General features: G+C 43.8%; 1 protein-coding gene across 1 annotated transcript in view; it reads right to left on the bottom strand.

The window, feature by feature from the left end:
- ascc3 (activating signal cointegrator 1 complex subunit 3) overlaps positions 1-18,143 on the bottom strand; it is a 187,845-nt gene that overhangs the window by 120,306 nt on the left and 49,396 nt on the right. Inside the window, exons 9-10 of the mRNA XM_080767693.1 lie at positions 11,732-11,931; positions 10,452-10,592 (exon numbers count right to left, since the gene is read on the bottom strand). Coding sequence (XP_080623819.1) covers positions 10,452-10,592; positions 11,732-11,931 — 341 coding nt within the window. The remainder of the gene's footprint in view (positions 1-10,451; positions 10,593-11,731; positions 11,932-18,143) is intronic.

Here is an 18,143-nt window from a genome sequence, read left to right as displayed (position 1 = left end):
GCACGCTGGCATCATCGACATGCCAGGAACCTCTCCAAGTCCCCTCGGCTGTTTCCATGGCAACTAGCGTGGCCACAGAGAGCGGGAGGGAGGTGTGGGAGTAGGAGGTGGTGCAGGGGTAAATGTCGGATGAGGGAGAGTTATTCGCTGTTTTCCCAATACGTGAACGAAGACTAATGGCTCGTCAAGGCAAACCGACAACGCACGGAAGCCTCCACAATGCCAGTGCGTACAGTGTACATGTTGGTGCGCACTGTCTACTGATGGTGTAGACAGAGTGTTAAGATGTGGGGATATACAGTACGTTTGTGTATAGTTCTATAGTATGTGTGACTGTGTATACACACGTACATACACCAACACCCTAATTCTAAATGTACATTTATATCTGACCTCAAGGATAAAATAAGTTATTGTGGTCTAGTAGTAGTTGCCTCTGGCCTGGCCTCTAAAGGCTGCGTCCCTTAACCCCAGGACTGTTTAAAAGTACACTGAACTTTAGCTTCTCCAGGTACTGTACGTCTCTCTGATAAGGGGAAGTTCGCACAACTTCTCAGAACTTCCACAGAAAGTAGTCAGCACTTCATCTTGTTATCAGGTTTCCGTTCCCAAGCATTTCTCTCTCTCTCTCTCTGGCTGCTCAGCAACTCCTCCACCTCCCCATCCATCCCCACTCTTTCCTCTACTACATTATGTCAGAGTGTATGATCCTCTCATTTCAACTGCTGCATTAACGTCGTCTCAACCTGGGTGCTAGTGCAATTTAAATAAGAAAATATGTAAAAAAATCAAAAGCCGCCCACATCCATTCTCACACTACTGTAGTTTGTTAGTTATATAAATGAGCCCACTCACTCTCCTAATAAGAGCTCAGGTCCAGTGATTTCCCTATAGGAGCTGATTACATGGGGCCAGTGGCAGGGTCACACCCCCACCTAGCAGTCCTTTACACTTGACTGGGTCCAGACAGGCTTCGGCATGGGAGTTGAGGAGAGACCAGACTCTGTGCCAATCTGAGTGGGCTGCCTTTTCTACAGTAGCTTGCTACATTAACTTGTAGTGAGAGTGAGTGTGTGTGTGTGTGTGTGTGTGTGTGTGTGTGTGTGTGTGTGTGTGTGTGTGTGTGTGTGTGTGTGCGTGCGTGCGTGCGTGCGTGCGTGCGTGCGTGCGTGCGTGCGTGCGTGCGTACGTACGTATGTACGTATGTACGTACGTGTGTGAGTCATAAAAGGGCAGGATGGGAAGGTATTGAGGGGAGACACGGAAGACAACCAAGGTTACAATGTGTGGCCTCGCTGTAAGCCTTCATTAAATGTGGAGAGAGCTCTCGTCTTCTCTCCTTCTCTCAGCCACTCTGCACAAATGGGCTGAGACTCTGTGCAAAGCGGAGGAGACACGGAGAGGCAGGAAGAAAAGGAAAAGGAGACAGACAGAGGCAGAGAGAGAGAAAGAGACTGAGAAAGCAGAACTGAGCAGTGCAGCTACTATAGTCATGGATTGGGGGAGCTGTGATTCTGTCGAGGCTAAACGTTCCCTTTCACCAAAATCTTTAATACGCCTCTCCCAATTAAGTGGATTCATCCACATTTGAGTCATTCCACATTTGTATTCATGAGTCCCATATAAGGCTTATAGTATAAACCTCTAAAATCTAAGCCACATTATATATCCCAACCCAACTCTTTTGCAGTTCAAAGAGATATACATGTTCTTGACAACCCTTGTGGTCTATCACCTTATCGCTGGGTGGCTTTAAAATCACTTTGAGCTCAGAATTTCTCCTACTTAATACGAGTGTTGACACTTGGAACGCTGCCATCATATCCACTATCTTCTCACATGGAGGCTTAAAAGAACACCTGCTTGCTGTTGATCAGGCTGGCGCTCTTTTCAGGACCCTCGTTGGGACAAAACATTGAACAATCCATTGTTTAAAGCACCCCTTGAGAACAAACAGTGCATGAGCCATGTGGCCCATACAGTAGGTCAGGACTCTGGAGCCTATCTCCAGTTTCTTTAGTGTGAGGCAGCTTGACAAGTACTCCTGGACATGATGACGCTAGTATGTCGCTTACCCCCAATCCAAGCCTTGATGGCCCTGACTACCATTTGGGCACCATTGTTTGGTCTCTGGTATGACTCTGCCATATACTGGGTAAACCCACTCCCCCAGGCTAACTCTGCCAGGGATTGATCCCCCGACTTCCCAATCTCAGGGCAGACACTCTAACCGCAAGGCCACTGAGCTGGTTAACCCATGAATAAAGAAAACACATCTCGTTGTCTGACAAACTGATGCTTCTAATTGTCACATTTTCTCATCAGCAGATTCATCCAGCTTTGATGTGGAACAATAAGAGCTGAAGTATTCTGAACCTGCCCAGGAGGCTGAGAAGAGAAAAGGCATACTGTAAAATGAACTCTGAAATGCTCTGCCAATGTCACTCACATTGCACACAATGCACAGCAACATGACAAGTCTCCAAGTCTAAGAATATGGGTCATTTTAAAAGAAAAATGACATCCCATGTTACCATTTGTCCAAAAGGATAGGGACAATCTTATATTTCTGACCATGACATTATCTTCGCCACACCATTCAAACAGATACAGGTACAGTACAACCGCATATCAACTGTCACTGAAAGAAATACATAAATTAATAAGGCCTCAAAGCCTCAAGGAGTACTACATAAAATAGACAGTCTGGAGTCTGTTGGACCTTGTGAACATCCCAAGCAGCTCACAGGTGTTTTTATGTCCCCTCTATGTGTGCCCCATGGGAATCTATGAATGATTTTAATGCTACAAGTTTACAAGCCTTTCTGCAAATATTGCAGACAAACCCTGCATTCACAGTAAAAGACTGAAGGAACAACTGTGCTGCTGACACGCTCGTTAACTTGTTATTGCTAGCTTGTGCCACTTAGCCAATATACGTACTGTAGCAGCGTGTACAGTAGAACACGTTTATGCCCTTGTTCGTCATCAACCCAATGTCAGCTGTTTCTGACGACAGCTGGCTACAAAAGGTATCGTATAAACAAGTGGTGCTTGCATTCTAAACTCGTGTGCACCGTCTAGTTGATCTCATTATCAAAGCTTTATAGCCCATTACCCGCTGGAATCCTGCAAATATTTTTCTAATCGCTTGAATCACTTGGTCGCTGGGCGATGGGACAAAAGTGTTAATTTGCGTATTTAACTAATCGCCCCTTCATGCTGTCAATCAATCACCACAGATCTTGTGGAAACACTCGGTACCGGATTCTAATAACAAAGTTTTAATCTAGCAGTTGTACTGTATGTTGGATCGTTTAGAATGAAGTCGTGAAAAACACACAATGAGTGGGACCTCCCGCTAGGCAAGATCGGGACTCGGGAACACAGTTTGATGACTCAAATACCTATTCTGCAGCTTGTTTTGTTTGCAGGCAGAAATGTGACTACACACAGGGACCCCTCCAAGATTCTTTCTATATTACTGATCATAGGCAGCAGAATCAGCTTCTGGCTGTGCCTCTGCAAGGGCTTTTGTGTTGTATTTCTGGTTGCTGGTTCCCAGTCGGGTTGGAGCTGGATGAATCAAACCACACATATATCCTAAAGAACATCATCAGTGCTGATTGACGAATTGGGTGCGGGGGGAGAATATCACCTCAGTTGGGATTTTCCCAGCTGAAGCAAAGACACCGAAGTGACAAAACGTTTTATACTAGATGCAAGACTAGATTTGCATTGACTGTGTATGCAATAGCTCTGCTCTAACAAATATGTTTTTGGTGGTAAGGCTTTCCTTTTATTGCAATCATACAGATTTAAAGAAAATCACACCCGTGTGAAGTGAGGGGTGCTCTTATCATCGTACATCATCATGACGTAACATGTCTATTTGCTCAGACACATATTTATGATGTAAATTCTCCATTCATTGGCAATGGGAATTTAGTCTTTGTTTAGGACAAAAATACCTATTTGCTCAGACACATATGACGTAAATTCTCTATTCATTTTCAATGGGAATATAATCTTTGTGTAGGACAAAAATAGCCGATTTGCTTGTCCACATATGACGTAAATTATCCATTCATTGACAATGGGAATTTAATGTTTAAGAAAAGAAAATATAGGAGGGGCTAGCGCCCCTCAAAAAAGTCTGGTTACAACAACTGATTTCGGTGGAAGAGAACTTTAGAATTTCTCTCCATTTCAAGACAACCCCATTGCTTGTGAGTTTGATGAAATCTTGCAGCTAGCTACTGTAGCGTGTTGCAGTGATGCTGCAATACTGACAACACTGCTGCTAGTAGGCAACAGTGATGCATGACTGGTTGGAATAATGTGTTCCTTCCACGCACTACGCCCAACCGTGGGCCCTGTCAGATGAAAAGATTGGCTTTGGACAACTTATGCATGGAAGGAAGCATAGCATGCTTCCCAGGTTGATAGAGTGAGTGTAGAGCCCAGGATTACATTAGACAAGTATTGACACTGGGTTAAAAATGGGTTAAAAACAAACGTGGGATAAAACATTATAAGGCCATACCAGGACAAGTACAGCACGCCACAGTGTTGATTTTGAGCACATTTTTAGTTCGTTTTAGTCAGTCTTTTGAATGCCTGAAGAAGGTCAGTATAGACCAAAAGCTTGCAAATAAATTGATTATGCACAGATTTGAGTGTGCAGGGCTTTTTTTCAGCAGATGAGCAGTGTTTATTTTTTCCATTTTAGTCAGTCTTTTGAATAAAATTGTATTTAGTTTTAGTCATATTTATCTAGTTTAAGTTGACTAAAGATCATACGATTTTAGTATATTAAGTCTACAGCTGATTTTGTCGACAAAAATGCATTTTGGTGGGCCTTGATGGCATCGTAATGTCAGATTTTACACTTGGTTGCATGCTGAAAATAGACGATTTACAAGCTCACAAAGTGGCACAGCACGACACGTTCTGAGCTTATAGATCTGCTATTTTCAGAGCGCAACACCCGAGTGCAACCAAACATAAAATCATCCCTTCTCCACTAGTCCCTCCCCAACATTTTTGTCTAGTTTTTATTTCTTGACGAAAATGTTCACTAGGTCTTGACGACCTAGTCATGATTAGCTGCCTCCTAAGCCAATGATATAGTGAACGCCATAAAACTCCATACTCTGAAGTCTGAACGCCGCAAAGCGGAGCGAGTGGCAACAGAAGCTAATGTTATGAGCTAACTGGAGCTAGAGGAAAGCCATAAGCCATAAGCCAACACACAGTGAACCAACAAAATAACATTGGAAATGAAAAAAAAACAGGCGCTACAAGAGCTTGTTGCACCTGCCAGTTATGAGAGTCATTCATGTTATTTCGTTTTTATTTCGTTTTCATTAGTGTCGTAGTTTTAATCGACAACATCAACACTGTGCCACAGATTGTCCCAAACGGGCACAACGTCCTATCAATGCAGGCTATACAGCCTAACATGGAATAACCTACCTGTGACCTTTACATACTATGTTATGCATCCTAAAACATGGTTATTAACCCATTTAGGCCTGGCGTCAAAAAAAAAAAAAAAAAGTTCGCTCTGAACGAATATATATTCAAAGATGTGCCGCATTTTCACGATAAAAAAAAAATAGGAGACCTACAAGCTCGTAGCGCGCCACTCGGTGGCGCGCTACGAGCTTGTAGATCTGCTATTTTTCAATAGCTAAAGTATAACATAATGCTTAGTTAAAACACCAAAAGGGGTTCCCGCCCAGAATGGTTTAAATAACCAATGCCTTTGTTTCTCTTTTTAACCCATTACAACCGGGAAAGCATCTGTGTCATTTTAGATATCAGCGTTGGCTATTCAAACATAGCAGATATACAAGATCATCAGATATTTTTGAACATTCTGAAGAATCTTGTGTTTTTGAACACAAATCTTCTCATCTGGGGGGTCCGTGGCCAAATACATATCATTTTGGGGGTCCTTGCCATGACAAAGTTTGAGAACCACTGATTTAAAAGACATCTTTCTACTAGACACCCATGGAGTCCGGAGTCAGGGTTCGCCAATGTCTCACAGCACAAGCATGCTTGAAATAATGCCACATTTTCCACAAATATTGATCGGTATTCTGGCTAAAACAATAGCTGTTTTCCGCACCGTAATTGTACTTACACAATGTACAGTTTGTATAAAACTCAACACACACAATCCCTTGCAGAAGCACACACAAACTGATTTAACTGATCCATGTTCAATAGGTGCAGGTGGCGGTGGCTTAAAATAGTTTTTGTAACTCCGACAGCGAGAGGGTAAATACAGTACATGGACGGCATACAACGCACGCACCACAGGTCCATTTGGTTCCATTTGTACCCTCTAAAATGTTTTCTAAATCCTGACAGTTTTCTGAAATATTTATGTTTCTGTATCAGTGGTGCTCAATATTTCATGTCAAGGACCCCAAAAAGTATATGTAATTGGCCACCGACCCCCATCTGAAAATATGTTATTCCAGGAACCCCCCAGAAGCAAAGATTTGAGTTAAAAAACGTTTGCTCTGAAAGAATATATATTCAAAGATTTGTGTCACATTTTCACTATTTTTCAAAAATAGCAGACATACAAGCTCGTAGCAGCTTGTAGAGCTGCTATTTTTCAATAGCTAAAGTAAAACATAATGCTTAAAACACCAAAAGGGGTTCCCCCCCAGAATGGGTTAAATTACTGTAGCTCTGGAAACCCTCCAGAGCTAAGACAGTGACACCTGTTGTGTGTCAGCAAACACAATAAGCCCTCAAATCCCCCTTTGAGTCAACAAACCCTTCAATTTAGGATTGCGATATAACATTACAGAGTGGACGGAAAACCCCACCAGCAGCGGAGAAAAACACACAGATACACAAAGATACAACCGAGAGCTGGGTTAAGAAACTGGTGGTAAGTACAGGACAGGACAACAAGAATGTATAAACACAGCACTGTAAAAATAGACTGGTTTGATCACAATGACACACATGTCAATTCACTACAAGATATTCCAAATACCGCAGATATTGTGTTCATCAATGAAATTAGAAAAACTGACACTATATTTGAAATAGGCTGCCCATTTGATTTGTATATGGACACTTGTTTTACATCCAAACTTGAAATATCAGCTTTTGGTGGAACGTATTATGGCCTTGGGATATAACTGTCAACTTATTGTCCTTGTATTTGGAAGTCTGGGCCATGTCCATAAACTTGTGCTCAGGGGTCTGCAATTGGATGGATTGTAAAAGACAAATAGAACTGCTGCATGCAGCAGTTATATCTGGTTGGACCATATAATGTAACCTAATTCTGATCAGTGTTTGGGTCTATTGTATTGCGCTCTTGTGCAGATCCAAATAAAATAATTCATGTGTATGTGTATGTGTGTGTGTGTGTGTGTGTGTGTGTGTGTGTGTGTGTGTGTGTGTGTGTCACAGATGTGCTGGTTAGGCGACGAGACGCTTGACCCGGAGATGGGTTAAAGATAGTCGGGGAGTGATATGCAGCAAATCCATCGGCGGTTTTGGGAATGAGGTCTTGGGAATGAGGTCTTGGGAATGAGGTCTTGGGAACTTGGGAACCGGGACACACTGCTAGGCATCAAAGCCTACTGTATGCGCCTTAACAACGTGGCCCAACAATATTTTAGTAATTTTTTATAAGGATATATTTTTTGTGGCTTTTGCCTTTATTTTCTTTTTTATAGAGGGATAGGTATACAGTAGGCTGACAGGAAATGGGGAGAGAGATATGGGGGGGGGGTGACACGCAGTAAAGGCCGTCGGGATCGGGAGTCAAACCCGCGGCAGACTGCCAGACTGGATTACCAGCCAAGGTGCCCAGACGGCTACGACAGCCGCCCAGGTAGTGTTCTTTATTTAACGCTACAGTGTTTTAGTCAGTATTAAAGTTGAGTTTTATTTATGTATACTTTGCACTGTTACTTATTACTTTACATATTTAGCATTCTGTTTGTATCTTGTATTGTTTTACGTTACGGGGTATCTGTTTCATTGTTGTGCGTGAGGGAGTGGGGATGTGAATTAGCATTCTGCCAACACCTTGTATATTTACAGTACACTGCTTTCTTGGCTGCACTGCAGTGTGCTGTATTTGAATGCATTGTTCATGAACAATGTCCCTCTCAAATAAACAAATGAAGCACTTGTACTTTGTATTGCTGAAAGCCACAGCTAAAAACGTATGGGTGTGCAACTGATAATGAATGAAATGTTAAAATATAAAAGAGATTGTTCACACTATTAGGTACGTTAGTCTTTGAAATGTTAAGTGGCGACTTTACTTCAAATTAAGTTCCTTGATTTCTTGCGTTGCAGTGAATCTGAATTTAATCAACAGGTGGTTATGGTGAACCATGAGCCCCAACACGCAAATGAACGACATCACAAACTGTTGAGTTTGTGATGAGTCAGTCTGCATTTAGACATCAGCCCACAAATTAGAGTGGCAAAGATTCAAAGAGACTTTCGATGCACTTATTAGAATGAGAGCTAGATTACATTTTAATGACTGAAGGGCCTTTGTTTAAATCTCCTGAATGAGGCTGCAATTTGCCAAGGTTGACGGGAGAAAAATAATTACTTGAACATAATAAAAGAAAATAACACATTTTCCTTCAGTCTACGGACTCCACTTTCCTCCATTCATTCTCTGACCATTGTGTCCCCTTCTCAAGCACTTGAATCCTGGCTTCACAACAGGCAGACATTCAGTGAAAAGACGTTGATAATTGGCGAAGAGACTTGGGGTAAAGACAGGAAAGACAGGCGGCTTAGTCAATGAAGTCTATAGTTTAAGTGGCAAAAGGCAAACACAGCCTCCTAATGCAGCAGCCCACTGTAAACACAACAGTTGTCTAGCAATCTGTGCCATGGATTTGGCGCCTATACAGCCGACCAGCTGTCACCATGGCAACTACAACTACCAGTATAGAGAGACAAAGTGCTGCTTAGAGCAAAGCAACCCGGGGCAATAAATAAATAGGAGAGAGAGACACAGAGAGAGAGAGAGAGATTGAGGGAGGTAGACAGACACAAGGAGAGGAAAAAACTGAAATGAAACGGCAAGGCGCGGAGAAATAGAGATAAGAGGAAAGAAAATAAGAAAAGATATATATACAGAAAAACAATTCACTGGCCGCCTGTCTTGCCAGTGGACCAGAGATACGACAGATAAACTCTGTAATTATCCACACACACACACACACCCTTTGTGTGACCCTGGCTGACTTGGAGCAGAGGAGAAAGAGTGTGTGTGTGTGTGTGTGTGTGTTGTAGGTGCTGTGGTGGTGGAGTGAATCTGGAGGGTCCTGTCAGAAATAAACCACAGCGGACCGCCCACGCCTGATAAGGAACTGCTGTGGTCGCCCCATAAAGCCATAGACAGAAAGAGAGAGAGAGTCTCTCTCTTTCTCAGAGACACTCATCTGCGTGCGTGCGTGCGTGCATACTCGTGCGTACATGCGTGTGAGCGTGTGTGCGTTCGCAAAGAGAGAGAACATAAATTGTGTGTTTCTGTGTGCACGTGTGCACTACGAGGATGCGAGTTGCGCTGTCGATTTATCGTCCTTTATCTCCGTTTAAGGTGTCTGCGTGTAACCGTTGAAAAAGAGCTTTACTGGCCACACAAAGTCGAACAGCACTGAAGGCCGACGGTAACTTTAAACAATGAGGTTGGCACTCCCTCTGGACTGCACCCAGGAGGAAGACATGATGTATGTTGAATAAAACCTTGAATAAAACCTCAAATAAAACTAAACTGGAATAAAACTAAACTTGAATAAAACCTCGAATAAGTAGCTTTTTCATATTTATCACACCTACAGTAGGCCTATACGTGATATGTGAATAGGTCAAACGTTTATTAATAGTTATCACCATGAAACTTCCCCAGTTGATTACTTACACGAAGACAATGATTCTTTTGTATTATTTTCTGAAAATGTACATGTACATTTAAATATGCAAATTAAGCATTATGTAGGAAAATATGCAAAATATAGAAAATATGAAAAAGCTACTACCATATAGGTATGGTTTTGCCCACTCAATAAAAAATGAACGTTCCAATTTTTTAGGTCTTTCTCATGGACTAAAAACTCATTCTGAACTGAACCGGTTCCCAACCGGTGCAAAGGGATCTGATAAGTGTACAATGTAACCAAATGGACCCATGCGTAGTATGGGTCACGTGTACTACACTCTCAGAGTAAAATTCACACCAGGGAATTCACACTGTGTTGTACACTGTATATACAGTTAGAAATGTATTTGGAAGAAAACCACACGGGGGAGCTAGAGAACATGCATGGAATAGACCACATGCGTTACGTTTTTGGGTGTGTGTGGTTGTGCTTGTGTGTGTGTGTGTGTGTGTGTGTGTGTGTGTGTGCGTGTGTGTGTGTGCATGTGTGTACCTGCGTTCGGAGGATCTCCCCTTTGCTCAGCTGCATGTCCCCCGTCAGCTCTTTGACGATGATACCCAGCGGCTCCAAGCGCTGACTGAAGTATTTAGTCATCTCAGCTGCCAGGGCCTTCATAGGAGCCACATACACAATCTATAGAGTGGTAGAGAGACATGGAGACAGAGAGAGACAGAGAGAGAGAGAGAGAGAGAGAGAGAGAGAGAGAGAGAGAGACAGAGACAGAGACAGAGACAGAGACAGAGACAGAGACAGAGACAGAGACAAAGACAGAGAGAGACAGAGAGAGAAAAATATGAACATATTAGAGAAGAATACTACCCTAAATTCACAGAAATAACAAAAACAAGGATACAGTTTGACTCTATCCAGGCAATCCCCTACTTATTAGGTGAAAAAGCTGAATGTTCCAGGTTGGCAGCAAAATATGTATCAGTCTGCCACAAAATGAGGGACAATGGGTGAACACTATAGTGAAGTCTACTACAATTAATAGATCAATGTCATTTAGTTTATGTTTTTCCTTGTCTTGTTTATATTATTTGTTCTGATTCTGATGATTATGTATAATTTATTATTTTGTTTCATACACTGTATGTAATGCTTTGGCAATATAAGAATGCTTGTCATGCCATTAAAGTATATTTGAATTTGAATAGAGAGAGAGAGAGAGAGAGAGAGAGTGACAGAGAGAGAGAGAGAGAGAGAGAGAGAGAGAGAGATGAACCAAGCAGAAGTATGTGCAGGGTGGGAGGGGGGGCGGGAGGACAGGAATGAGATGAAAGGATGAATCGAGGAGGAGAGGAGTATGGGGCGAGGGAGACAGCAAGACACGGAGGGAGAGACAGAGAGACAGAGAGAGATGCAGAGAGAGAGAGACAGAAAAAGAGAGAGAGAGAGAGAGAGAGAGAGAGATACAGAGAGAATGAGAGGGGAGGGGAGGCAGTGGAGAAGGACACGGCCATGATAAATGAGCAAACATTGTGGTATCATTTGTTCCCTGGCAACCAGCACAAATCACAATTTATTGAGAAATATGATGCCAGCCTCTTGGATGGAGTAACTTTAATGGTGATGTATGAAAAGTGGCCATCGTCACTGGCTGGCACTGGGCAGAACAGTCTGCGTGTGCGCAGTGCGTGACTGTGTAACTGTGTGTGTGTGTGTGTGTGTGTGTGTGTGTGTGTGTAGGCGAGATTTTACGAGGACAACACACTGGTACAGATATCTACATTATTTGTGTCTGTGCGTGCGTGCGTGTCGGGGGCCAGCACCTTGAACTGGTCCTTCTTGATGACGCCGCCGGGCTGCAGGTGCTGGCGGATCTCGTGCAGCACGGTGAGCATGGCGATGTTGGTCTTGCCGGCGCCAGTGGGCGCGCAGATGAGCAGGTTCTCGTTGGTGTTGTAGGCCGTCTCGAACACGATGGACTGGATGCGGTTCAGACGCTTCATGCCCTTGAACACCAGCTGCCCTATCTGAGCATTACAGAGGTGGGGGAAAAAGTACTCAGTCAAAGTACCAATAATGCTGCTAGAGGTCAAAGTCCTTATGCACACCTACAGAGGACAGGTGCTGTAAGTAAAGACAGTGTGCGGGACAGTGTGCTTAAAGTACCAAAAGTAAAAGTACTCGCTATGCAGAATGTCCCGTTTCGCAAGTTTTGATCGGCTATTTCATCTACAAGCTCTGTGAGCTTGTATATCGGCTATTTTCAAATGGCCGAAATGTATATAGGGCTGATGTGGTTAATATATGTTTTGTAATAACAGAGGTGGAAAAAAGTACTCAGTGAAAAGTATAAATTATACAACAGGTTGTTTCGAGGAAGCAATCTCATTGGTTGAAGTAGCCATCTAGCCGTGCTTAAACGAGCATGATTGAACGCCTAATCAAAACATAAAAATCAGCTGTGCTGATTTCCCAGAGCGGAGCAGACTGGGTTGCTATGCTAGAGATTTTCTTGGAACATTTTTGGTCTAGTGGCTACATCTATCAAAATATGATTTTGTTAGCGAATACCTTAGTTATAATGATATGGCACTTCTGCCATTAATGACGCATTGTGAGCAAGTAGATCGGCTATTTTCTAATGGCCGAAATGGCTATGGTTAATATATGTTTTGTACTAATTTGCTTATTTCCATCGAAATAAGTAGTAAAGTGTGCCGCTTGGCCCTGGGGTTAGGACATTATGAAGAGAGTTCATAATGTATATTTTCAAGCACTCTTTATTTCAAGCACTCTTACTATTTAAGAGTAGTGGTTGAAATGATATATTTTATGCATTCAAAATATAATGTGGAAAAAAATATTTATTTAAGAAAGAAAGAAAAAAAAAAGTTGATCTTCCTCATCGCCGATCTATAGATTTTATAGAAAATGTAGGACTGCTATAAGCTCTACAGAAAACCTACAGTAACTTTATACTTTGTCATTTTGACCGATTTTTTTTGTTGAGATTTTGAAGTTGATTATCTTTACCCATGAAGCTTTCAGAAGGTCCCCCTTCTATGACCATCATCATCCATCCCATTCTAACATTTTCTAAATATGAATTTAAGCACATGCTACTTGTGTCCCTCTTTTCTTCAGTCATGCTAGTGTTAATGACTACTTCAGACACAGAGGAAGTATGAGATGAAGTGAGCAGCTGTCCTGTGGCTGATCGACAGACCACTTCTCCTCGTCACGCCCACCTGTGATTGGCCACTGAAATGGAAGTATATGCTATAGGAGCAGGAAGGAGGGCGACGCCTGAGTAGTGGGAACCGTTGTCAATCACGCCTCCCCGCGCCTGACTTCACTATGGCAACAGAGTGTGTGGGTGACAGCCCTCAATCTCGCTGCACCGCTGATAAGCAGAGAAATGGTCTCTTTGAAGGGTGGTCACCGCCACACAGGCACGCACGGACGGACACACGGACGCGCGCACAACACACACACACGTAATCAGGCAGAGACTGAACGCTTTTAATAACAGGTGACTCGCTGGAGTAGGACTCCTAGAAGTGAGAAATCTAAGACAAAGAGACAAGCTAATCTTGCGCATCCTTGCATGTTAAGTAGAGCTAATGAGATACAGCAGTTGATCAGATATGGCTGCGGCTGATCTACGCAGCAGCGCGACACTCGGGTCACAGTAGCTCTGGGTCTAATCCCTGTCTGCTTCCACATCTGTTCCATCCTCTCCTCTCCTCTCCCCATTCCACCTCTCTGCTATGCAGGGTGTTTTCGGGATGCCTTAAGCTTAGACAGCAGTATCATTTATTCAGGGATTCATTAAAAAGTACATCATCACTTCCCTCTTCCCCTCGTTTCGCTCCGACACTCATAGAAATAAATAATTAAAGAGTGCCTGTCGGGTGCGCACGGGGCTGGAAGGACGGGGTCAGGGGTGGTACAGTATGGTGGGGCACGTCCAGTGTCCAGTGTGACATGGCAGAGGTGGAAGAGGTTGTTATTGCGTCAAAGAGCAACTTCCTAAGAATCCACTTAACCCATGAAGAGCTGAGACCAGATTCTCCAAAATTTCTTCTAAATCAGTTTTCTGAAGAACGTATCAGTGGTGCTCAAGCGTTTTCATGTCAAGGACCCCCAGAATTATCTGTATTTGGCCGCGGACTCCCATCTCAAAATATTTAGTTCCAGGGACCCCCCAGAAGCAGGTCTTGAATGAAGGACCATTGTACAGTAGTTTCAGTCAGGTGCCGAGGAGGGCTGGAGGAGGTTCCACAGACACAGTTGCTCAAATAACTCAAGTTCTTACAGAAAATACACATGAGAGAGAGAGTAGATAGAGAGGCCATGTTGTTTTGGTGCTGAGGAGTGAGAAATAAAGAGCGGTACAGTAGGAGTGCTGAGGAGTGAGACCGTGCAGTGAGGAATAAAGAGAGGTACAGTAGGAGTGCTGAGGAGTGAGACCGTGCAGTGAGGAATAAAGAGAGGTACAGTAGGAGTGCTGAGGAGTGAGACCGTGCAGTGAGGAATAAAGAGAGGTACAGTAGGAGTGCTGAGGAGTGAGACCGTGCAGTGAGGAATAAAGAGAGGTACAGTAGGAGTGCTGAGGAGTGAGACCGTGCAGTGAGGAATAAAGAGAGGTACAGTAGGAGTGCTGAGGAGTGAGACCGTGCAGTGAGGAATAAAGAGAGGTACAGTAGGAGTGCTGAGGAGTGAGACCGTGCAGTGAGGAATAAAGAGAGGTACAGTAGGAGTGCTGAGGAGTGAGACCGTGCAGTGAGGAATAAAGAGAGGTACAGTAGGAGTGCTGAGGAGTGAGACCGTGCAGTGAGGAATAAAGAGAGGTACAGTAGGAGTGCTGAGGAGTGAGACCGTGCAGTGAGGAATAAAGAGAGGTACAGTAGGAGTGCTGAGGAGTGAGACCGTGCAGTGAGGAATAAAGAGAGGTACAGTAGGAGTGCTGAGGAGTGAGACTGAGCAGTGAGGAATAAAGAGAGGTACAGTAGGAGTGCTGAGGAGTGAGACTGAGCAGTGAGGAATAAAGAGAGGTACAGTAGGAGTGCTGAGGAGTGAGACTGAGCAGTGAGAAATACAAATAGGTAGAAGTCAATACAATGTCGCTAAGTGCAGGACGGTCTCCGGAGGTTTTGGTCCTCTCATACTCCCGGTGATTAAAAGACTGTGCGCTGTTCTGTTCATCTGCTGATTAGACTGGCACAAAAAAAACAACTAGGCTATTATTATCCTAACTCCACTCGCACTCCAGGCAGCGGCTCCACTCGTCCTCTGACTAAACGAGTGCAGGGATGGGATATTAGCGTGCCGCATTCTCCCCTAAATGACTGCGGGGCTGTTCCAGCTCTCCCCGAGCAGAGATGGCAGAGGTTCCCACGTTCCCACTCTTCCTGTCCACCCCAATTATTTCCCCCAAGGCCAAGTCCTCGGAGCACCCTTACTTATAAATATTCATTTCGGAATTATGGGCCTCCGAGTCGCAGGCGGCTCCTGCCCGGGCTTCCGCATACTCACTCCCGATCAGATCTCCGCCTCGACCAAAGTGCCACCGCCGCCATCACGTTAGCAGCGCCGGCCCTCATTTTGATTTATCGACTTTGTCTGTTTGTAACGAGGAGGCTGATGTCCCCGCACTCCTTAAAAATGCTAATTCATGCAAATGTATGCCTGCCCCAATATTCACCTTGAGCTAACGCATACATGTTGTAAATATGAAGTTGCCATCGTTTAATGTACCTTCGGAATCTTCGGTGCATTTATATTCCTTCCTTAAAACAACTCTGGCTTCATTGTTATGCTAATGCATGCACACACTTCTTCCAATTGGAAATCCAGCTGTCCCTGCCAAAAGTTGTCTCTGGGGTGCAGTGTAAGTATACACTGGGAGAGGTAGTTACTTTACTGCAATAGGCATTATGCAGCTGTTAACATACAGCATGGATCTAGTAGCATCGAAGCCAAACAGCACCGACGGACTGAACATCAGGGGTTGCTCTCTTAACGAAGTCATTTTTTCCAGGATATTATCTAGTATCTAGCACATGCGGTGGCACTGCACAGAATAGCCATGTTGTGACACAGAATTCATGGATTAAAGCAAAATAAAATCTCACGACTGTTTGTAGGACCAAGTCATAATGTAAGATTTGTGAAGCAGTATGAAAAGGAGCCCCCCCCCGCACTAGCATTTCCATATTACAAACACATCATGTAAAAAAAGGATCATGATGTTTTAGTAATATTGTTCCTGCTGTTCTACAGACTGAGGCTTTAACCTTTGCTTTTATAAAATATCTGAGACAGTTTGACTGCTGAACCCGAGTTGAACATAATCGCTAGTTTGACCACCACAGAAACAGCATAGGCTGTTATCCCTGCACAACGTGTTTCCATAGAAGACATTCATGACTGAAATCAGTGGTGGCGACTGAGAACTTTAATCCATAAGATTAAAATATATTTTGGGACTGGGGAATTAATTTAGGGAGATCAAAGGAGGCTGGGTAATGCTCCTTTGCATAAGGGAAGGAAATACGGAGGTAGGCATCCTATGACAATTCATACATGTTCTATGAATGGGGAATTTGTCAGATATCCCAAATTCTCTGGACCTTGAACAATGTTTCAATGAATACAGAAAGCATTTTCAAAACATTTTATCATCACACCCCAGGACTTTGTACAACGAAGACTTATGAGTTATGAAGTCATTGGGTTTTGTTTTGTCATACTTTCTGGTATAATGATGCCCAAACCTGGTGAGAATGATTCAGATCATCCCATCAGTCAGTCGGTACGACCTGTGACTGTCAGTTCAACTTATAGAAGTTGAGAAGACTTCATCAAAAAGATAAATTCAGAGAAAACACATCCACAGCCAACAGACCGCTTTGTTCGTCTCTCTTGGCACCCCAGATAGAGAACTTAAGTGTACGATTGAAATATATTTGTCCTCCACAGTCTGTTTGTGTTCTGCCCCGATTAAGATCTGTGGAGCCACCTTTCAAAAAAGGCAGTAAAGCTGCAGCTCTGCTGACGGCCTTGTTGTTGCTTTTATTGCGAATCAATCGTCATCAGCGTGAGCAGCTGAATTGCGCCTGGCTTACAGTGGGTCGGAATCACCCCGCAGTGCTGCGCGGCGTGCTACGCCCCACAGCACTGCGCGGCGTGCTACGCCCCGATGCCTTGAGCATGCAATGAAGGCTCTGGTGGTGTGTGTGCACAGCTGGCCAATAGGCTGCCATACGTAATCTGTGGTCAACAGGTTAAATAAAGTTTGTAATGAGACCAGCTGTCTGCGTGCAGGGGCAGAGCCCGTCACTACAATGCAGCTGGCTCCATCATCATCATTCACAACGACCGCGCTACAGCCCTGCTATACTTACAGCCCATGGAATGCTACCAGGACAGGCAAGTTCTGGAACGCATTAGAGGAGCTCATGCCCTGAAGAACTGACATCTCCGGGTGTGTGTGTGTATGTGAGAGAGAGAGAGAGAGATGACCTCGTTTAGGAGGAGAGGTGTGTATGTGTGTGTCTGCATAAGAGAAAGAGAGAGAGAGAGAGAGAGAGGCAGTAAAGTGTTTTATACTTGGTTTTTGCTTGCCCGAAAACAGTCGATCGACAAGCTCACAATGCTAAGCGAGGAGAAGGCATAGTGAGTGTGCTGAGAGGTTATATTCTGAGCGATGCTGTACATCGGTTTCCCTCTCCTCGTCCGTCCCAGTTGGAGGTGAGTGGAATGGGAACTGACAGGCTCATTAACACAGCGGATACACAGCCTACGGCCATATGGGCAAACTGGGAGGACCGGGAATAACCCTCCAATCCACTAGCCACTTTAAAACACTCTAATTGGACCCACGCAGGTCTTGATAAAATATTCCGCAAACAACCAATATTGTCCGCGCACATTTGCCGCCCCGTGCACCTGGTTTTAAGTATGGAAAAGCTAAAGGAATCGTCCGTATACACGTGCGCGAACTGGTCGAGGTGGCAAGGATATGTGTGTGCTTTGTTTACTGTATGATTCACTGTATGAGCAGCTAAAGTAATTAAATCCCTCTGTGCATCGGTAATGAGAAGCTAAGAGATATAATTGTTGTCGTTTTCTCACTATCCTTTTAATTACTTTCTGGTTCCATTTCATTCCATTTGAATTGACAGCCTGATCAACTTTTAATTGCCAGTTGTTGGTGTGTTCCTTTTTCCC

The sequence above is a fragment of the Protomyctophum bolini genome, assembly GCF_963924005.1.
Source record: "Protomyctophum bolini genome assembly, chromosome: 7".
Lineage (NCBI taxonomy): Eukaryota > Metazoa > Chordata > Actinopteri > Myctophiformes > Myctophidae > Protomyctophum > Protomyctophum bolini.
The sequence above is the reverse complement of the archived record's forward strand: the minus strand, read 5'-3'. Positions and strand labels throughout refer to the sequence as shown.